General features: G+C 37.7%; 2 protein-coding genes across 4 annotated transcripts in view; both read right to left on the bottom strand.

Moving 5' to 3' along the window:
* The window catches only part of fam171a1 (family with sequence similarity 171 member A1), a 34266-nt gene extending 21243 nt beyond the window's left edge, over positions 1-13023 (bottom strand). The window contains exon 1 of the mRNA XM_026924452.3: positions 12673-13023. Coding sequence (XP_026780253.3) covers positions 12673-12781 — 109 coding nt within the window. The 5' untranslated portion in view covers positions 12782-13023. The remainder of the gene's footprint in view (positions 1-12672) is intronic.
* Positions 13024-14685: 1662 nt separating this feature from the next.
* LOC113532775 (E3 ubiquitin-protein ligase TRIM35-like) lies at positions 14686-18712 on the bottom strand. 3 transcript variants are annotated; one of them, XM_053228025.1, is made up of 6 exons: positions 18208-18712; positions 16437-16532; positions 16123-16353; positions 15844-15866; positions 15611-15729; positions 14686-15502 (listed from the first exon to the last, which is right to left on the bottom strand). In XM_053228025.1, exons 1-6 carry the CDS (start codon positions 18610-18612, stop codon positions 14949-14951), a joined length of 1428 nt encoding a protein of 475 aa, XP_053084000.1. In that variant the 5' UTR covers positions 18613-18712; the 3' UTR covers positions 14686-14948. The 3 variants fall into 3 exon arrangements, with proteins under 3 accessions (XP_053084000.1, XP_053083999.1, XP_026780194.3); XM_053228024.1 differs by having other exon boundaries at positions 15611-15732; positions 16437-16529; XM_026924393.3 differs by having other exon boundaries at positions 14687-15502; positions 15611-15732.

Here is an 18712-nt window from a genome sequence, read left to right as displayed (position 1 = left end):
GTAATGCCGACGCAGACACTGTTTTTCGATGCGTCAGGGCCGAATGCTGATCTGCAAACAGACACTAAAGTTGCCAGACACCATCGATCATCTCTGGCTCTGGCTCTCTGTCTCTCTTTTAGGACCTCTATCTTTAATTCAGAGTGTAGCTCCTCATCTGTTCATCCAGAGTCAAGATCCGAGCAGCGATGACTCGTCTGTCTCATCAAGATCAGTGACAGTAAAGATGATTTAAAGAGAATATTCATAATCTGAGCATTTTGTTATGAACAGGGACACAGTTACACAATGTGAAGTAGAGACTCGGACCAAATTAGCAAACCTTCCACCAAGCGCCTATAACAAATATTAAATCAATTGCATTCAGTTTTATACAAATGATAAAACTGGATGGATGGATGGATGGATGGATAATAAAAAAGGATGGACAGATGGATGGACAGATGGATTGATGAATGACAAAACTGGATGGATGGATAGATGTTAAAAAAGGATGGACAGATGGATGGACAGATGGATTGATGAATGACAAAACGGGATGGATGGATAGATGGATGGATAAATGATAAAAGTGTATGGATGGATGGATGTATAAATAAATTACAAAACTAGATAGATGGATGGATGAGTGTATAAATGAATAAACTGGGTGGATAGATAAATGGATGCACAGATGGATACATGTTCTGATTTTTAAAAAAAAACTATTCTCTGTAACCACTGTCATACGTGCATTGCAGCTGTAGGCATATTTAGAGTAGCCCACAGATAACATGACCCACAAAAAAACATTTCGGTTAACCCTTTCTGTACTCTAGAGTCAGACTTGGTAAACAGTAAACATGTTTTTTGTGTATCCTGCCCTGGTCAAGGATACCAGGACTGATCCCTGGAGCCAGGACTGGGGTTAGTGTCCACCGGCAAGCACCTGGTGACCAGACCACCTAAATTATTAAGTTGGGCTCAACCCACAATAGGGATATGGAGCCTTGTTCTGGGCTCAACATCTGCAAGATAAAGGGTGGGGGTCAGGTGCAATGCTAGTTAGGCGGCAGGCGTGGACCATCTTAGAAGGACTAGACCTTTGAAATGGAAATGTGAGTTAGGGAACATGGAATTTTGCTGGCAGGGAAAGCATGAATGTGTGAGATGGAAAGGACACGACATAGTTGGCTTTACATCCATGCACAGTACAGGCTCTGATACCAAACCTCTTGAACTTTATCCTATTCTGGAGTTCCCACAGGAGATATGCCACAGGAGGGTGTGGGAATACTCACCACTCCCAGGCTGAGGACCTCGCAGTTGGAGTTTTTCCCAGTGGACAACAGGGTTGCCTCGATGAGGTTTCATGTCTCAGGGAGGAACACAGAGTGCTATTTGTGCGTATGCACCAAATAGCATTTCAGGGTATTCAGCCTTCTTGGAGAAAGTGGTGTTCAGGTTATCCAGATCACTGATTTCAGTGTTCATACTCAACAGATGAGCAAGGTAAGCAAGCGAGTGAATAAAATTTTTGTTGTGCAACAGGCACAACAAAAATAATGATAAGTGGTCATGAGTGCAATTTATAACACATACAACATAAAAATTACAATAAGTAGTAAATATCTCCAACTTCAAATCCCAAAATTGTCATGGAAAGCAATTGTCCTTAACCATCTCATTAACAAGATCCCACCCTTTTTGTTATGACAAGTTGTAAGCGAACAAGTAATACCATGACAGGAAAGAAAGTGTAATACCAATAACCTCTATCAAACAGTTCCTGTAGCTTGCACAGCATTGAGGAGAAATTTTAGATCATTCCTCCTTACAAAACTTCAGTTCATCAAGACTTCTGGGATTTCTTACATCTCAGTTGAGTTAAAGTCTGGATTCTGACTTGGCCATATGAAAACACCAATTTTGTACTTTGTAAATGTTTCTATTGTTGATTTACTTAGTTTTTCGCTCCTCTACATTCCAGGTTATGCATTGTTACCCTGATTTTCTCCTGTAAAAAGAAGCCTCAAACCATGGTGCTCCCTCCACCATGCTTCACAGCTGCAACTAAGTTTTGGTGTTAGTGCTGTGCCATCTTTCCTCCGAACCTGGCACTGTGCATTTCTACATTTCTACATTCTCGGGTTCACCTGTGGTGTTCTACCATTACCAAGACCAAAACCTCAGCAACCAACAGGCAGGAAAAAATAAACTGGCTACTAATAACTAACAACATTAACAGATCAAGGGTTACTGGAAGCAATAATTAAAAAAATGACTCTTAAAAAAAATCAGGACATAAAATTAAACCAACGTTCAGACTCATAAACAGACCTCAGCCTCTTTCAGCACAGCATGGCATGTCTGGCAAGCAAACATTCCCAATAAAATGCAACCACTTAATGTGGAAAATACTAAGAGATGCAGGTGGGAGAGATCATATTAATGTGACCAGTCTGCAGACGCAATTCAATCCTAGATGGAAATTATTTCTGCTGACTTGCAGAGATTTATTGACAGATTCATGCAACGATACAAAAGAATGGCCTGCCTGTTCTGTTTAATTAGTGCTCTCCAATAAATAATAAAACATAGTGATGGAGACACATTTAAATATTTACTAAGAGTATCATTTCTCTAATCAATATGAATAACATTTTTTAAAAATAACTATGTTCCAGAGACTAGCTTAAACAAAAGCATTCAAATTGACTGTTTATATATATATAAAACAAGGATGTGATTTGAGTTTTTGCTCTATGACCTATGAACACACACCTACCATCAGGAGGATGTGACGGGATTTTGCGTGTCTAATTACTGTGTATAAAACTGACACGAAGTCTCAAATATTATGCATTTCGTGTACTTTTAGTATGAAAGTGTTTTCAAACAGAGAAATTCAGTGCTATATATTGTATTATAAATACATTACAACAGTTGAAAAATTAAGTGTGGAATGTTGGATACTTTTTGACCTTTTGAACTCGGAGGTCACAGTCTGCTAGTCGTAAAAGTAGTAGCAAAAGGGGTGGAGCTATTAAGAGTGCTGAGGTTTAAATTTTCCAAAAAAAAAAACAAAAAAAAACAGCTCAGTGACAGACAATTGTGCTTAATCATAGATGTAACTGAAAAACAAAAGGTTTAAACTTTTAAAACTGGGTTTAAAAGCAGTGGTTGTTCCTGAGGAGGTTGTTTTGGTGGAGTTTGAGGACAGACAACTATTTGTCATTTCTGTTTACAAAATGTTAGTGTTTGATTTCAGATATTACTACTCTACAAAACATTAGGTAATATGTACTCAAGGACACAATCTACAGTATATAGTGCATAGTATGCAATTTGAGGCACAGATTATATTTCAGAAAAACAAACTTTTCCATGAAGGGAAAGTCTGTCTTTTATATCCTGCGTCCTTTCCCCTTCAGTGAACTGGCTTTTCCACTGGGTGAATTTTATTCTCCTTTGGCCTGTCTGTTAGTTTATCTGAAAACGCATACAAGTGTAGTTTTCGGGTGTCAGCCATTTGTGGAGATTCAAAAATCATAAATGCTACACCTAAACCATAGTTGTTGTAACTTGAGTCTCTACTGAGACTTTTCTAGACTTGAATCTCTTAAGAAGTGCAGGTTCATCATCTAATCCTTCTAGTATAATTTTTTTTTCCTTTTATGTAACATCCAGGTTTTGTGGCAATGAGAAGAATTGTATTGCCATGCACACTTTCCTTTCAAACACCTCGAGTGCTGCTGCAAACCAGCTTGACACATCTATTGTTTTTGCCTCAGCAGGAGAGCATTAAATCCCTGCACACAATGTCACCGTGCAGCTCTTTCCTGTGAGCCTCCATTCTCTAGTTTCCTGCAGAAATATCTTCACTCATGACTGTGTCCTTGCTTTTTTACCTCACCTTGGAAATCCCCTTTACTTTCCTCCTTATAGCTCTCCTCCAGACTTCTCCTAACTACTATGCAACTTCCTGAGACCACTCTAAATGTTTATAACAGTTATAAGGGGATGGCACAGAAAGGCAAAAAACAAGCAGGGTTTTTTGGTTGCCAGGTAGTAAGTGACAATGCAATATGTAAATAATAAAATGCTTGGGGTGTGCTGTTATTGGAAAATTTTATATACATACACACATATATATATATATATATATATATATATATATATATATATATATATATATATATATATATTTATATATATATATATATAAAAATGTATGTATACATCTACATATATACACACACACAAAGACACTGGAGACTCCTTCCTAACAATTCAGCGAGTATTCGGCAAGTGATACACTGATCTAAATTGTGAACTACTGTAAGTTTGCTGGCCACACCAGATAGACACCCAACAAGGTAACCTACAGATGTTTTTCAAGCCGCCAAACAATAGTTTCTGGACATAAACTATCACAGATAAGACACAACATAATCTGTAATCATTTTGCAAAACATGCCATTTCTCTAGCTTTGTTCCGCCCAAAATCAATTATTGTCTTTGTTCCGCTAAAAATCAATTAACCAATCAGATTGCACAATGAACATACGATATCCAGGCATTACTGAACTCAAGACGATCAGGCTAAAATGTTAGAACAACACGACAATGTAACATAACATGTAGTAACACAACAATGTTACTACATGTTGAAACAACAGCGGTGTGTCCCAAGATGACTGTGATGGCAAATTGTGTACTTTTTTATGTGAAAATTAAGGTACTGTCTCCTACCTCATCTCAAGGAGACACAGATTCCAATTCAGCTCTTGACTAATGCCACTGTCCCCTCAGGCAAAGCATTTAACACCACCATGCTCCAAATGCGCCGTCCCTGTTTAAGAATGGCTCTGGGCAAAACCTTCAGTTAAATGCAAACCAAGATGCAATTAACTTCTACAGACGCAAACACAAAGGACTACACTGTACAGCCGCCAGGGTAACATGAGTCACCTGATAATCCACTCTCTTCACACAGAAGTAGGAACAATGGCTCATCTTATACAAGGCTGAACAGATTTGGATCAAAAGTCACAATTTAACCAGTTTTATGTCCCACAAAACCAGAGCCACAGTATTTTTAAGAGAAGTCAGGGCTTAATGGTTAAGGCATTGTGCTAGTGATTGAAAGGTCGTGAGTTTAAATCCCAGCATTGCCAAGCTTCCACTGTTTGACCCTTGAGCAAGACTTTTAACCTCAACTGCTCTTATAACCAATAATTTCATGTCATGTTTCACCTCCCCCTCCTGCACTCCCAGCTATCAGAGAGTAAAAACCATCGAGTTAAAAGATAGAGTAATTGCACTAGTCACATGATTGCGTTCTTTCATGGAAAGCCTGCGCCATTACCAAAACGAGGCTCATCTGCATTTGTGAAGTGCTCGACAGTGCACCGGATCACAACGACAGACACGTGCCACACTATAAACATAAAAAAGCAATCTTCATTAACTTTCAAACGAGATCAGCCCCATGCTTCTGTGATCTATGCTGCCCGAGAAAGAGGCTGCGGAATTTGGGCATTTTAGCCGACTTTGGAGCTTTATTACCAGTTAAAAATGACTGAGGTGCTAAAAATGAGGTGCTGCCATGGAGCTCATTGTTTTAATCAATCATTTATTCAATTGACCTTGCTGCACTCCTCATGGAGCAATACTCAGCAGTAGCTACCACTACTAGTGCTACTTTGAAATCTTTTAAAATGTATATATAGTCAAACAGAACAAAAAATATACATATACAGTTTTTACGTGGTGTGTACACTGCTAGCTACTCATTGTTTCCCGTTTTAGAATCCGTATTGGTAACTCCATGATGGAACAAACATGTTAAACAGACAACTGTGAAAGCCCACTCACTCACTCACTCACTCTCTAACTCTATAGTGAAAACACCTTCAATAATGAGCGAGCCAGGAAATAGGGCAGCACGACTGACTGCAGGCTAGAGCCTTAATCCAGTGATTGAGGCTTTGTATCTTGTGTGTCAGTTGCCTATAGACTACATCACCACAGAACCAACCAGACTTATGTTTTACTGTCAGTCATAAAAACACGTCACGGTTTTCCGGACTACCAGATCCCTGCGCTTTTCACGCTATGAAATCAGACTCGCTGACTGGCTGTAGTGTGATCTTTATTCTTTACATCACTACCTAATACGGCAGACAGAAACTGATCTAAATACCAAACAGCAGAAAGCCATCAGGCAACTGGACAGTACACCGTTTTATTATTTAAATTTGCATGGCAGTTTTGCTAACGGTCCACGCTGACAAAATGACATTTGCTCATTAGCCTGATGTCTGTAATTTCACATGAAAAATATGCCCTGTACCTCAAAGAACAGAAAAATCTATATACACTTCAGATGATCTCATTCTTCCAGCAGAATCATTCAGATCTATGTCTGACTTTTGGACCACCCACTTTTTACAAATCAATTAAATCACCACCTGCCCAAATATGCAGTTTCACCAGGAAATACATCACATCACATTTTAATTTTCCTTTCACGTTGTCTTTAAAACCTGGCCAGTTTAAGGTAAAGCTTTCACGGTCAAGATTAGCATAGCTATGGTGTTTCATTACAACAGTTAAACACCTCTGTGTACTTGCAGCTAAAGTTTGTAAGAAGCTGAAATCCCCATTGCAAGCTTGCATTCTCTCTGAAATTTTAGTTTATCTGTCAAATATGAATGCTCCAATCACAGGCGTTGTTGCTTAGCATGTTTGTCTGGGGAGTTCGCCAAGCTGCCATGTATGCAACACCTCCACATGACATCTGGGGTTGTTAGATTTCTCTGCAATTATGTCAGATTGTTTGCCAAATACCACAAAAATATTGTCTCCCATGAAATATGCTTAAGCCTTAATAAAATACTTATACTTATGCTATTACTTCAACCAGTGCAATTTAACCTACAAAATCTACAAAGGCAATTATTATTTAATGCAAAAATAAATAAATAATACAATAAAATGCTTGTCGCAGGTAGTTAATTAAAAAAAACACTCTTTTCGTCCGTGTTGTGCTGATTTCGAGATTTTATATCCAGGAACGCAAGAGTACTGACAATATTGTGTGCGTGTGTGTGTCTGTGTGTGTGTGTGTGTTAAAAAGCACTAAACATAGCAGATTATCGACATGCCTATTACATGCTCTCATGTTTTGTGGTCATCCTCCTGACGAGCATTACTCAGTCCAATCTACGGCTCGTCAGACTTCTTGAGACAAACCCCCAAACCACGGCTGGACATGGATCCATTTACTCACTCTGTGTGTGTGTGTGTGTGTGAATCATATTTCTAGTGAACTAAACCCACCCTGAGGACATATCAGGGACCTGGTTGCAGTTCTGGGTTGCAAATATAGATCAGTGTTTTCACACAGCCATAGTCTAGGTATGAAACATGGCAGTGAAAGAAGAAGGAAAAAAAAAAAGTAATAAGTGTTGTCAAGCATGTCAAAGTAAGTGTTTAAATGAACACAGATCAACTACAATCTATTTTTCCTTATAAATTGTGACTTTTATATACACTGTGACTTTGTGGGTTTTTTTGCTCGTTTTTTTTGCTAAGGATGCAATAAATTCTATCCTGAATGTTATTTGTAATGCGTTTTGTAGGGAATGGCTGAATGCACGGAGAAACCTGTAAAGCACTGCAATGCAGTGGACAGACCTGGAGTGAGAGAGAGGAGCGAAAAAAAAAGAGAGATAGGATGAAACTAGATCATGAAACTGTGCTACAACAAGCTGCTGTAGTGTTCGACATGCCGATTTTTAACTGATGTTGCCTGTTGGAAGTCCACTGTGAAGATGAATTAGATATAGTAGTCATTTATACAGTTTATATTTTATGTTTATATGATTGTAGTTCACCAAATACTCAAAAGTGACAGCTAACCGTAAACAGTGATTTGTTACAGCTCTGCAGGATAATACAGAACACAAGCAACCCTGTAAATATATAAAGAATAAAACACAATGGGGAGTGCAGCTACAGGAAAATGATCAACGACTGGCTGGTGTGATGAGGCCTGACATCAAGTGCAATTATTGTTAACACCCCAAAGCTGATTATGTTCCAACAACAGCATCTCTCGTACTGTTATATTCCACTTACACCACAGCAATTTGTCAATTTTTTAATGAATTAAATAATGACGTGTTTATCCATACTTTTTCTCCATTTATAGTTACATTTTCCATTTGTTATCGAACATCAGTGAAACATATTCCTGTTAATACTTATGTTACAGTAGTTAAAACTCTCCTGAAGTTAATAAGACAAAAAAAAAACGCAGCTTATATTGGCACTGAGAAACCTCAAAGCGTCCTGAAGACTTTCCCATGGCGGAAAATGTCACAGTTACAGCTTCAGACTGCTACAAAGCACTGACACTGGAGACTCCTTCCAAAAAATGCTAAATAAACATCTCCTCAAGGGAAACTTTACCAAGTCCCTGTGTAAACTGTTACCACTTAAAATATAATGTACAAGAAGGAGTGAATAAATATAAACCTTGCAACTGGAATTACTTTAATCAACACCTTCTTTCCGATCAGATTCGAACATTCAGCAGAGCTGTGGTATAAACTGAAACACTGCATTTAATGTCAGGCTGACTGACAAATTCGCTCAAAAACTTAAACCAGAGCAACTATTTATTCTGAGTCTGTGCATCATTAACCCTGAGAACATGATCCTGTACCCAATACTGACATAAAAGATCAGTCACTGCACTGGAGGCATGCAGGCCCCATTTTGAGGCATTAAATGTCTCAAAAACCCAGCTGTATTGATCAGCTTCAACACCCAGTACAGATAGTCAAGGTTGCACAAGGTTAAAGTGTGTGTGTGTGTGTGTGTGAGAGTGCGTGTGTGACTTACAGGACAAATTCAGGACTGGTTAATAACCAACTCTTCTCTTTTAAAGGTTCATAGTTTAATCCTTTGTACTTAATGAACACTGTGTCTTGATGTTTTGATGTTGAGCCATTTCCCAAAAGCACCAAAGCAGGAAAAAAAAAAACCTTGTTAAATGGCAAAGCGAGTATCATACTCATCAACACTCACTCTACCAGCGAAGATGATCTTAATTATAGGATGCTTATAATGACTGAGGACTTTGCCTCTTCCAGTTTCTCAGTAACACGACTGCATATTGTTTGATGAGATGAGATGACTTTATACCTGCTATAACATACAGTAAGTGATAATAGTAACTAACGTAAGGACAGTACATAAGTAACTATAACTGGATTAAAAAGTATGACTTGTCATTCTTAAATTGATTTTAAAAAATGTAATCGATGACCAATTGCTTTGGTGTATGATGTTTTTGGAATTTAATATACTTGATGATTTTTTTTATAACAACGTGCCCCCAAATGTTTTATTTCTTGCATATCGTAAACTTCTAACTTTACTTCTGTTTGGTAGCAGCCCAAAAGCCTTCCTTCTTCCTAAAGCTGCCATGAGCCAAAGCCATGCGAATCTGAAACAAGAACATGTATATTAGATTAAAGGTCGCTTGTAACCCAGTGACATCACAGTTCAAACTTTTCTGCTTGAAGCAGTAGGGAAAAGGTGATTTCGCTCAATCCCTGGTTAATAACCCTAACACATCTGTAAACAAATACAAATCTACGATCCATTGCCGCAAACTTCATGCTCATGCATTTATACTGTGCAACATTAAAACTACCATCAGACTCAGCCATGATTTGTAGACACACATACATCTAACCTAAAGACCAATGTCTGGATTGTTTAACACGCTTGAACAGAGAGAAATGCTGCCAAATCCTGATACACATTTATACGCTAATAAATGAAGTAATAATAGTATGCAAGAAATACATGAGTCATACAGCACTAATGCAGAGCCATGTGAAAATGTGCACCACACTTTGAGGTTGTATCTCACGTGTTGGTCTGTACCACATAAAACAAGCAAGCCTACATGTCTGCCTTTCCTTTTCACGCAAAAAAACGACTTCTCCAGATGTGAGGCAGGCAGCCGACTCGCTCCTCCACCCTATAAAAAGAGAGTCCTGAGAGTGTGTAACTGTGGATGACGGAAAGCTACTCAGGAAGGACTGGATGACAAGAGCGCAGTCTTTTATTCACTGCTGTGGCTGTTTAATTTGCTGTAAAGAGATAATAAGGTTTCCTCCATTAAAAGCCTGGTTTGGTCTAACTTTACTCGTCTTACAGTGCAGAAAAGTCAAACGAAAACCGCCGGATCTTTTAAAAGTAGTCACCGATTTCCAACACACATTGCTTGAGAAACACATTATAGCTCATTATAAAAGGAAAGCAGGGTTTCCAGACTCCATTAAACATCCTTATCTGACACTGCATTTGTTTAATAAGAAAGAAGAAGAAGAAGAAGAAGAAAAAAAAAAGAAAACTTACAGCATTGCCAGGAAGAGATTCTAAAATTACAAACACACACAAATTTAGCTCCCATTCAGATGACTTGCTAATCTTAATGGCAATATTAACTGTTGTTGTAATATTATAAATATTGGAATTTTTCCAAACTTGAAGCATATACGTTGATATCAAGAATGAGCAAGCAAGCACAAGAATAACAAAGGAAGCACACTAATTCCACAATATAACACAAGAAGGGTCAAGGATTAAATAAATAAGGAATAACACATGACGGGCTGTTCGGCGATAGTAAAAATAATCCACCCTGAGTGGATTATTTTTACTATAACAGCATGCTCTAAAGTGTTCCTCTCATACCACAGCTATTTGCCAATGATTAATTTTCAGTTAGTTTATAGTTACATTAGTTTTGTTATCCCTTTAATTGTGCTATCCCTTTTGTTATAGCACCTATAAAGCGTCGTTCTCTCTGCAGCCTCTCTTTCATTCGTTCTTGAAGTTAATAATACAAAAAAAAGCATCTTGTCATGTTACCAAGAAACCAAAAAGCATGAAATCCTATCCTGAAGACTTTAACATGGTGGAAAACTAACAGCAAGCGTTGTAACAGTTAATATTAATATTAAATAAATAATTTATATTGCAGCCAGAACCACTGTCAGAGGCGTGCAGTTATAGAAAATTAATCCACGCCTTCTTATTCAAGAATAGAAATGGCATACGAAATTAAATAAATACACTATTCAAATATTAAAACTGTATTCCTCTGACTTTCTGTGTGTCTGTATGAAAATCAAACATGTTGCTGCTGTCGTCAGGGGGCGTGGCATTAAGCGCAGTCGTTGCCAGGAGGCGTGGCCACGTCTGGGCGATTCTATTAACGGCGATTCATATGAATCAAATCGTGCCAGGGTTGCCAGATTGTTCCAGTATTGTATTTATATAATATGCATCAACATTACACTCACACATTAAATGATAGGCTTTTTTAACTACACAGTATATAGTTGTTTGTAACTGCTGTGGTTCTAGTATCAAGCAGAATTTAGACTGCTTTTATATCGTATATTTTAGCTCTGAAGGATCGTTTGAAGAGAAATAATGAAAGTCGTGCAATCTGGCAACCCAGAACAGAGCGCCAATCTGGAGTGACTTTGGGTTTGATCGTAAAGCGATTTTATCCTCATTGATTAGGTGACTGGTTTCATGCAGGAGACTGGGGTAACTAGATTGGGGTGGGAAAGATCTCCAAAATGGTCCAAAGTGAGAGAATTTGGGGAAAACTGGACAGAACCGGTGGGTTGTGGACAGTGTGTGCCTGGGAATAAGCGGGGGAGGGGAACATTCATACATTCAAATCAGAGTCAGTCATGGAAGAAACACTGATTTCCCACAAAAATGTACATTTTAAACCTTTAAAATAAGCGATTTCTAATTTCTAACATGACCTTTTAACTCCACATTTACACTCCTGCATCTGTGTAGATAGCTTTACATGAAGCTAAGCATCTTTGCACTATTCAATTTAAACTCCTCTCACACACCATGTGAGAAATCCTTTTTAACAAGATGATCTGTACTACCTGCTGTTTTACACATTTGGTGTCTATACGCATCTTTCATCTTTTAATTTCTGACCTAAAACGACACGAATTATAATATTCACAGCAAAATATATATCCACATATTCCACTACATGAATGCAAAAAAAAGAAAAACAAAGGATTATAACCAAACATAAAGCTGTGACAGACTCACTGCAAACGTTCAACTGTTTATTAGGTTACACAACTTATTAGCCTACATATTTAGCCACAATATTACACAATAATATAAAAATATTTCCTATACTAACATATTTAGTATGCGTTTCGATATTGTTAGCTAACAAGCTAGCGAAACATTACATTATTGGATGCTACGGCGATGACAGATAAGCAGAATCATAAAACAGCTTTTAACTAACTTATTAAAATATAAACAAAAGGGAAAAAACAAAATATATGCTATTAAAAAAAGAAAAAAATGAAAATTTGTACATTTAGGGAAATAAGTTGCTTAATAACTCGGTTATTTTGTTTGGTGGTGGTTTTAAAGAGTAGCTGACAGCAGGTTAGCAAACCTAGCTAGCTTTGTTGTTGGGATTAGCCCACGCGCAGGGGGAATCCTCTCTCCACACTAACGCAGCTCACTTACTGCCATTACTGACATGCAGCTAACTTTTTTCTGGAAAACAAACAAACAAACAACTGTGATTGCACTCACCTTTGGCGTCGCTATCCTCTCGCAGAGCTTCCGTTACTGCTTTCCAGATATTGCATCCTAAAAGACAGAGCACAATCACGGCGGATCTGCCGAGATCCAAACACCGCATTATTAAAACTTGCAGAAAAGAGAAATCTTCCTAAAAAAAGATGTCAGTTTCTATTGCAGTAAACATCCGTTCAGGCTGCTGCTCTCTTCCATAATTTAGGATGTTTTGATCCCTGGGTCAGACGTTGCAGATCATCCTGAAAAATCACCCAACATCCTCTGTTGATGCCGCCCGAGAACTCCTGGTTAAAAAAAAATAGATTCAAGGGAGTGTAAGAGCGCCACCAGTTTAACCCTTTCTTTCCTCTGTCTTTCCCTGCCTGTAGTCCTCTTTCAGGAAGGATAGCAGGCACTCTCCTTGGTCGTAAGGTTTACATATGCCTTGCAGAATCTGCAAAATGTTAATTTTTTTTTTTCTCCAAAAAATAAGAGGGATCATAAAAATTGCATTTTGTTTTTTATTTAGTGCTGCCCTGAATAAGCTATTTCACATAAAACATGTTTACATATAGTCCACAACACAATAATAATAACTGATTTGACACAAATGAACCAGTTCAAAAGTTTCCACACGCTTGATTCTTAATACTGTGTGTTACCTGGATGATCACCGACTGTTATGTTTTGTGAGTCCCTGAGCGGTTAAACTGACCACTGTCCTTCAGAAAAATCCTCCAGGTCCTGCACGTTCTTTGCTTTTCCAGCATCTTCTGCATCTTTGACCTCTTTCCAACACGGCTATATGATGTTGAGATCCATCTTTTCACACTGAGGACAACTGAGGGACTCGCACACAACTATTACAAAAGGTGCAAACATGAAGGCAGCACGATACATTAAGAGCCAGGGGGGTGTAAACTTTTGAACAGGATGATGGGTGTAAATTGTTATTATTTTGTTTAAAGATCTTTTTTTATTATTATTTAGTACTGCCCTTCAGAAGCTACATAAGATATTTACATGTTTCCCAGAAGACAAAATAATAACAATTTACACCGATCAAAAGTTTACACCCCCCGGCTCTTAATGTAGTGTGATGCCTTCTTGAGCATCCGTTATTCCTGCCCTTCACCAGTAATGCATATCTCTTCACATACTGGAAAAACGTTGCCAGTGTTTATTCTAGTTTTACTAGTTTAGTCTGTTTAGTCTGTGTATTTTTGTTCACAGTAAAAGTATCTGGCTGCACTGGGCGCTTACTGAATTCCACCATGTTTTTTCTTTTCTAACAGACTCAAAGGAGTTAAGCAGCATTGGGTGTGTCTCTAAAAAGAATGAAAAGAGGCATGTGGAAACACAGACAAGCAGTCTGGCCCACACTGCAGTTTTCCAAACAGGTTTTCTCAGCCACATAATACACTTGTGCTGATGAAAATGCTTAAATAATTATTGTTTAGCATGGTTTACAGTTTTTCAGGTTATCTGTACTGGTAAGCAATTAAAAGAAAAACAACTAATACACCTTTAAACTTAAAACTGTATTTATAAGTTGTATATATATTAGCAGCCTATCATTTTGCTTTTTACCTAGAAATAGAAAGTACAAGGCTGCCACCTTGTGTCCATGATTGAGCAAAAAACATTTTCTTTTTTTATTTGCCAAATGATTCTGTCTTCAGTATCTGATATTAAAGAAACATAGTTATAACACAAATGTGTATTTATTTCTATCTATTTCTATTCTATTTCTATCTTTCTATCCCAGTTTCTGGGTGACATTTTGCTCTGGTAGATCATTTTGTCAAGCATCAATCATTTCACATATCAACTGGTTTCACCTACAACATCAGAAGCACTTTATTTGCACACATAATAAGGACTTTTGTCCAAAAAGTTCTGTTTCTCTGTAAACTTTGTGTAATATGCTGAATTATACTACATATATATGTATATATATATATATATATATATATATATATATATATATATATATATATATATATATACACTACATATAATTATATTATACAACAGCACATGACCTGCCACCTAGATGAATAGTCTATTTTTATTTTTATATTTTAATATTTTTTATATATATATATATGGTATATGGTATGTGCATTGGTATTTATTTATTTATTTATTTATTTATTTATTTATTTATTTATTGTCTGCTGCTGTGACAAAATTTATCCCGTGGGGTTAATAAAGTGATATTCTAATCTATCATTTTTTTCTGAAGTACACTGCAGTTACTCCATGGATTAATGCATTAGCTACTTGCCTCACTCCAAACCCTGTTCTGTATTCACCGTAAAATCTATGCATAATGGTAGTATCCTCAGAAATGAATGTTTGCAGGGAGTAATGAAGAAAGGAAAGACTCCCTCAGTAAAAGAATGGCTGAAAGTAAACAGATATGTGTCAGTAACAGGATTGGAGAATTCCACCTCTCCTCTTTCCCAGTCCAGCCGAACCCTGATCCTCCGTAGACTCTCTTTAAGATGGAGCTTAAAGGTTGCTGCTGTTGAAAACCGTGCCAGATATTCACCATGAGAAGCCTTGACACTCCAGGTTTCAATATCCAAGTCAGTTTTTCCGGTCCTTGGGATAAATGCAGTTGTCACACCGACTTCCCAATCAGGCACGTCTGTGACCTCAATGTCCCAGCCATGGATGCCTGAGGTAAATGCTTCAGAGCCTACGACGCAGTAAAACTGATCGAATCTTTCTGGATTATTAGGGAGGTGTTGTGTTCCATGACTGCGCTGGACACTGGTCAGGTCATCTGAAAGGCTGAGTTCAGGGTGGGCTGTGTTTGGGTCCAAAATCACAGAGGCTGCAGAGAGAAAAGAGACAGAACGAAGCTCCAAGAACACCTGCAAAATACTTTTTTAGGTAGCTATTTTTAGAAAAATAATTCTCTAATTTCGTGTTAGAAACTCACTGTACTGAACAATCTCCTGCATCTTCTCCCATACTCTGAACCTCAGGTTCCCCAGGTGCTTTGCTTCATCAATCAGCACTCCTGAAAACATCTGTGGCTCCTGCAAGGAGCACTGAGCTCTGCTATAAGTAGCAAAGCATTCAGGAGTCAGTGGGGTTATGGGTTCTTCAAAGGATGATTTCACAACTTGGAAATTCAATTCATAGGAAAGAAACTAAAGAAAGATGACTTACCCTTTTGCTACTGCTCTTAAGGTCTATGAAATAATCCAGACATACCAGTCAAAAAAATTTGGACAAAGAAGCAGTTTCTTCATTGTTACTATTATCATGAATACATTATAATGAATTATAGTATTAAGGATTATAATGAATACATTAAAACCATGAAATAAGGCATTTGAAATTATGCGAGTAAAGACGTTTTAAACAAACATATGAAGATTTGAGATTCTGGTTTCTGATTTGTCTCACATGTTTAGTTTTAGGTGCATAAGTGCATCCATTTCCTACCTGCATAAATGAGATATTCTCACATCCCATTTCCTCTTTCACCATATTGAGAATATAGGAAAAATATGCTATCAATATGTTTATCTCTTCAATCTTCTGTTTACTCATCAGACTCTTCTGCTCCTCTTCCTGTCTCAGAGCAGCTAATCTGGATGCTTCTTCATCTTGAAGAAACTGGTGAAGCTTCTCAAACTCCTTCTTTATCTGCTGCTCTGTTTTCTTGGTCTGATACTAAAATGAACAGAACTTACATTAAGTACTATACATTACTTTTAAAGAACATTACATGGGTCTTGAGAAAGGCTTCCTCTCACCTTAATATATTTTGCAGTTTGATCATAATTTGATTTGACCTTCTTAAGGACCTGACACTTGTCCTGTAAGTGTCTGAGTGCAGTTTTAAGATCCTTCTGGAATAAATAAACATTGTAAACGTTTTACAATGAAAAGTTTTTACAATTCATTTATCTCAGTTTCATGAAAATGTACATTTTCTTTTTTACTTTTGGCAATTGTTCTAATCTAATCACAAATTAGTCAACAAATGTCAACAACCAACAAATTAAGGTACAGAAATTGCATTACATAAAGCTTATATATGGCTGAATTCATAATTGGATAAGTTTGAAAGTTGAAAGTTTGAAAGTTGCATCAATATATTTATGTAGGGAAAGTTATGTGTATTCAGAATCGCCTTATGCACATCCTGAAATTATACTGTGTGGCACGTAAGTTATTTTATTGCACTTTTAATTCGCTTTGTTTGAGTTGGCAAATTAATAAAATAATGGAAATGTTTTTGTTAATTGCTCTATTATGAAGTCATCAGTACTATTACTACTGGTTGCCAGTCAGTGGGTGGTGCAACTAGCATTCCACTTTTGACAATAAATCAGTTTTCTTGGTCCTAAAATTAAACATTCTGTAGGGAGAGCATCTATATATAAAATTCACCAGTGTTTATATGCATTATATCATATGAGATGAAAGAGAAGCAGTGTGTTCTTTGCCATCGTGGCCATCTATCTGAGGTGAAAGCGCAAGCACCGGACTGTCTGGGGCCACGAAACAATTCGGACTTGCAGGCAGCATGGAACATGTGTAATCTACTGTTGTCACTGCCACTGGTAGTCGCTGCACCAAGTCGCTCCAAATTTGCATAAAGTTAAACATTTCTCAAATTTGTCGCATCACTGGTCATGCTCACATCTAGTCACCAGTGGCTGCTGTCGCTCATGTCGCTGGAAGTCGCCAGCTCTCACTGAAAATGAATGGTCTCCGGTCGCTTTGTTGCTGTGAGTCACTGCATGTGTGAATGTAGCTTTATAGTTATTGACCTATTTGATGTCAAATAGTGGTGGAGACAGATTTAATTTCATAAGAGGCAAACAAAACAAACAAAGTCAAAACAAGATTAATAAAATGAGCAAAACAAGAACTAGAAGAACACGGCATGAAACGCCCAACAGGTTTCATACAACAGAAGCTTAGCAACTAAACACAGAAAACTGAACTTAAATAGGGACGCTAATCAATGGGAAAGCACAAAACAGGTGAGAGTGATCAAGAAGGTATGTGACAGAACCATGTGATTTGCTGTAGTCTGGGAAGGCTGATGGGAAAATTGAATGGGTTAAATCCAAACTATTAAAAATTAAAAAACAAGAAGCCTATAAACAATGTCAACATAATATGTTCTGTACAAAAAAAAAAAAGTTTTTATGGAATTGAAAGGAATGATACTATCATTGTTTACAGGGTTGCTGGAGGACTAGTAGTTAGGCCACAGCGTTCTCACCAAAAAAACAAACAAACAAGAAAGATTTCATCACAACATATTGTTGTTACTACTGCTCCTCGCTCAAGCCAATATTGTGCAAGAAAACTGGACTTAAGTCCAAGGTCAGAATTGCCTGGAACTGACCCATGTGCGTAACTCCAGCACAACTCTCTTGAGCATGTAGTTACACTTGAGGCCTGAATATCGATTTCGGTAATAAATCACTACGTGAATACATCCATTACAGACCATTTAGATCTTAGTAATATAAATGACATTTTTGTAATCGCTTTCATTTGTCTCACCTTATGGTCATGTGCCGCAATATCTATAGTGCAACATTTATGATTTTCATGTGTTTCTGATGTGCGACATGCCGCACACAGCAGCTGTTCATCTTCTAGGCAGAAGAGGTTGAATTTTTCATCGTGTAGACCGCAGAGTGATGTAGAACATGCTGAAACTTTCTCATTCCTCCTTCGCTGTAGCACAACCTCACACAAATCTCTCGATACATAATCACATGGAGAAGCCACATCGGTTTGCTCTCTGCAAACAGGACATTCCAGAGACCCCATACACTTCCAGTACTGATCGAAACAGACTTTGCAGATACTGTGACTACATGACAGGAGAACTGGATCCTTGAAGACGTTGTGGCACATGGGACAGGATAATTCCTCAGCAGAGAAAGGAAGCTGAGAATCCATTTGCGTATTTGTTGCGTATTGCGTATTTGTTCTTATTATATGCTAGTCTGGAAATCAAGGCTATGCTGGGTGCCCCTTGGACAGCTGACTTGTTTCGGTC

Source organism: Pangasianodon hypophthalmus, chromosome 22 (assembly GCF_027358585.1).
Source record: "Pangasianodon hypophthalmus isolate fPanHyp1 chromosome 22, fPanHyp1.pri, whole genome shotgun sequence".
NCBI lineage: Eukaryota > Metazoa > Chordata > Actinopteri > Siluriformes > Pangasiidae > Pangasianodon > Pangasianodon hypophthalmus.
Note: the sequence above shows the minus strand (reverse complement) of the source record. Positions and strands in the feature narration are given on the sequence as shown.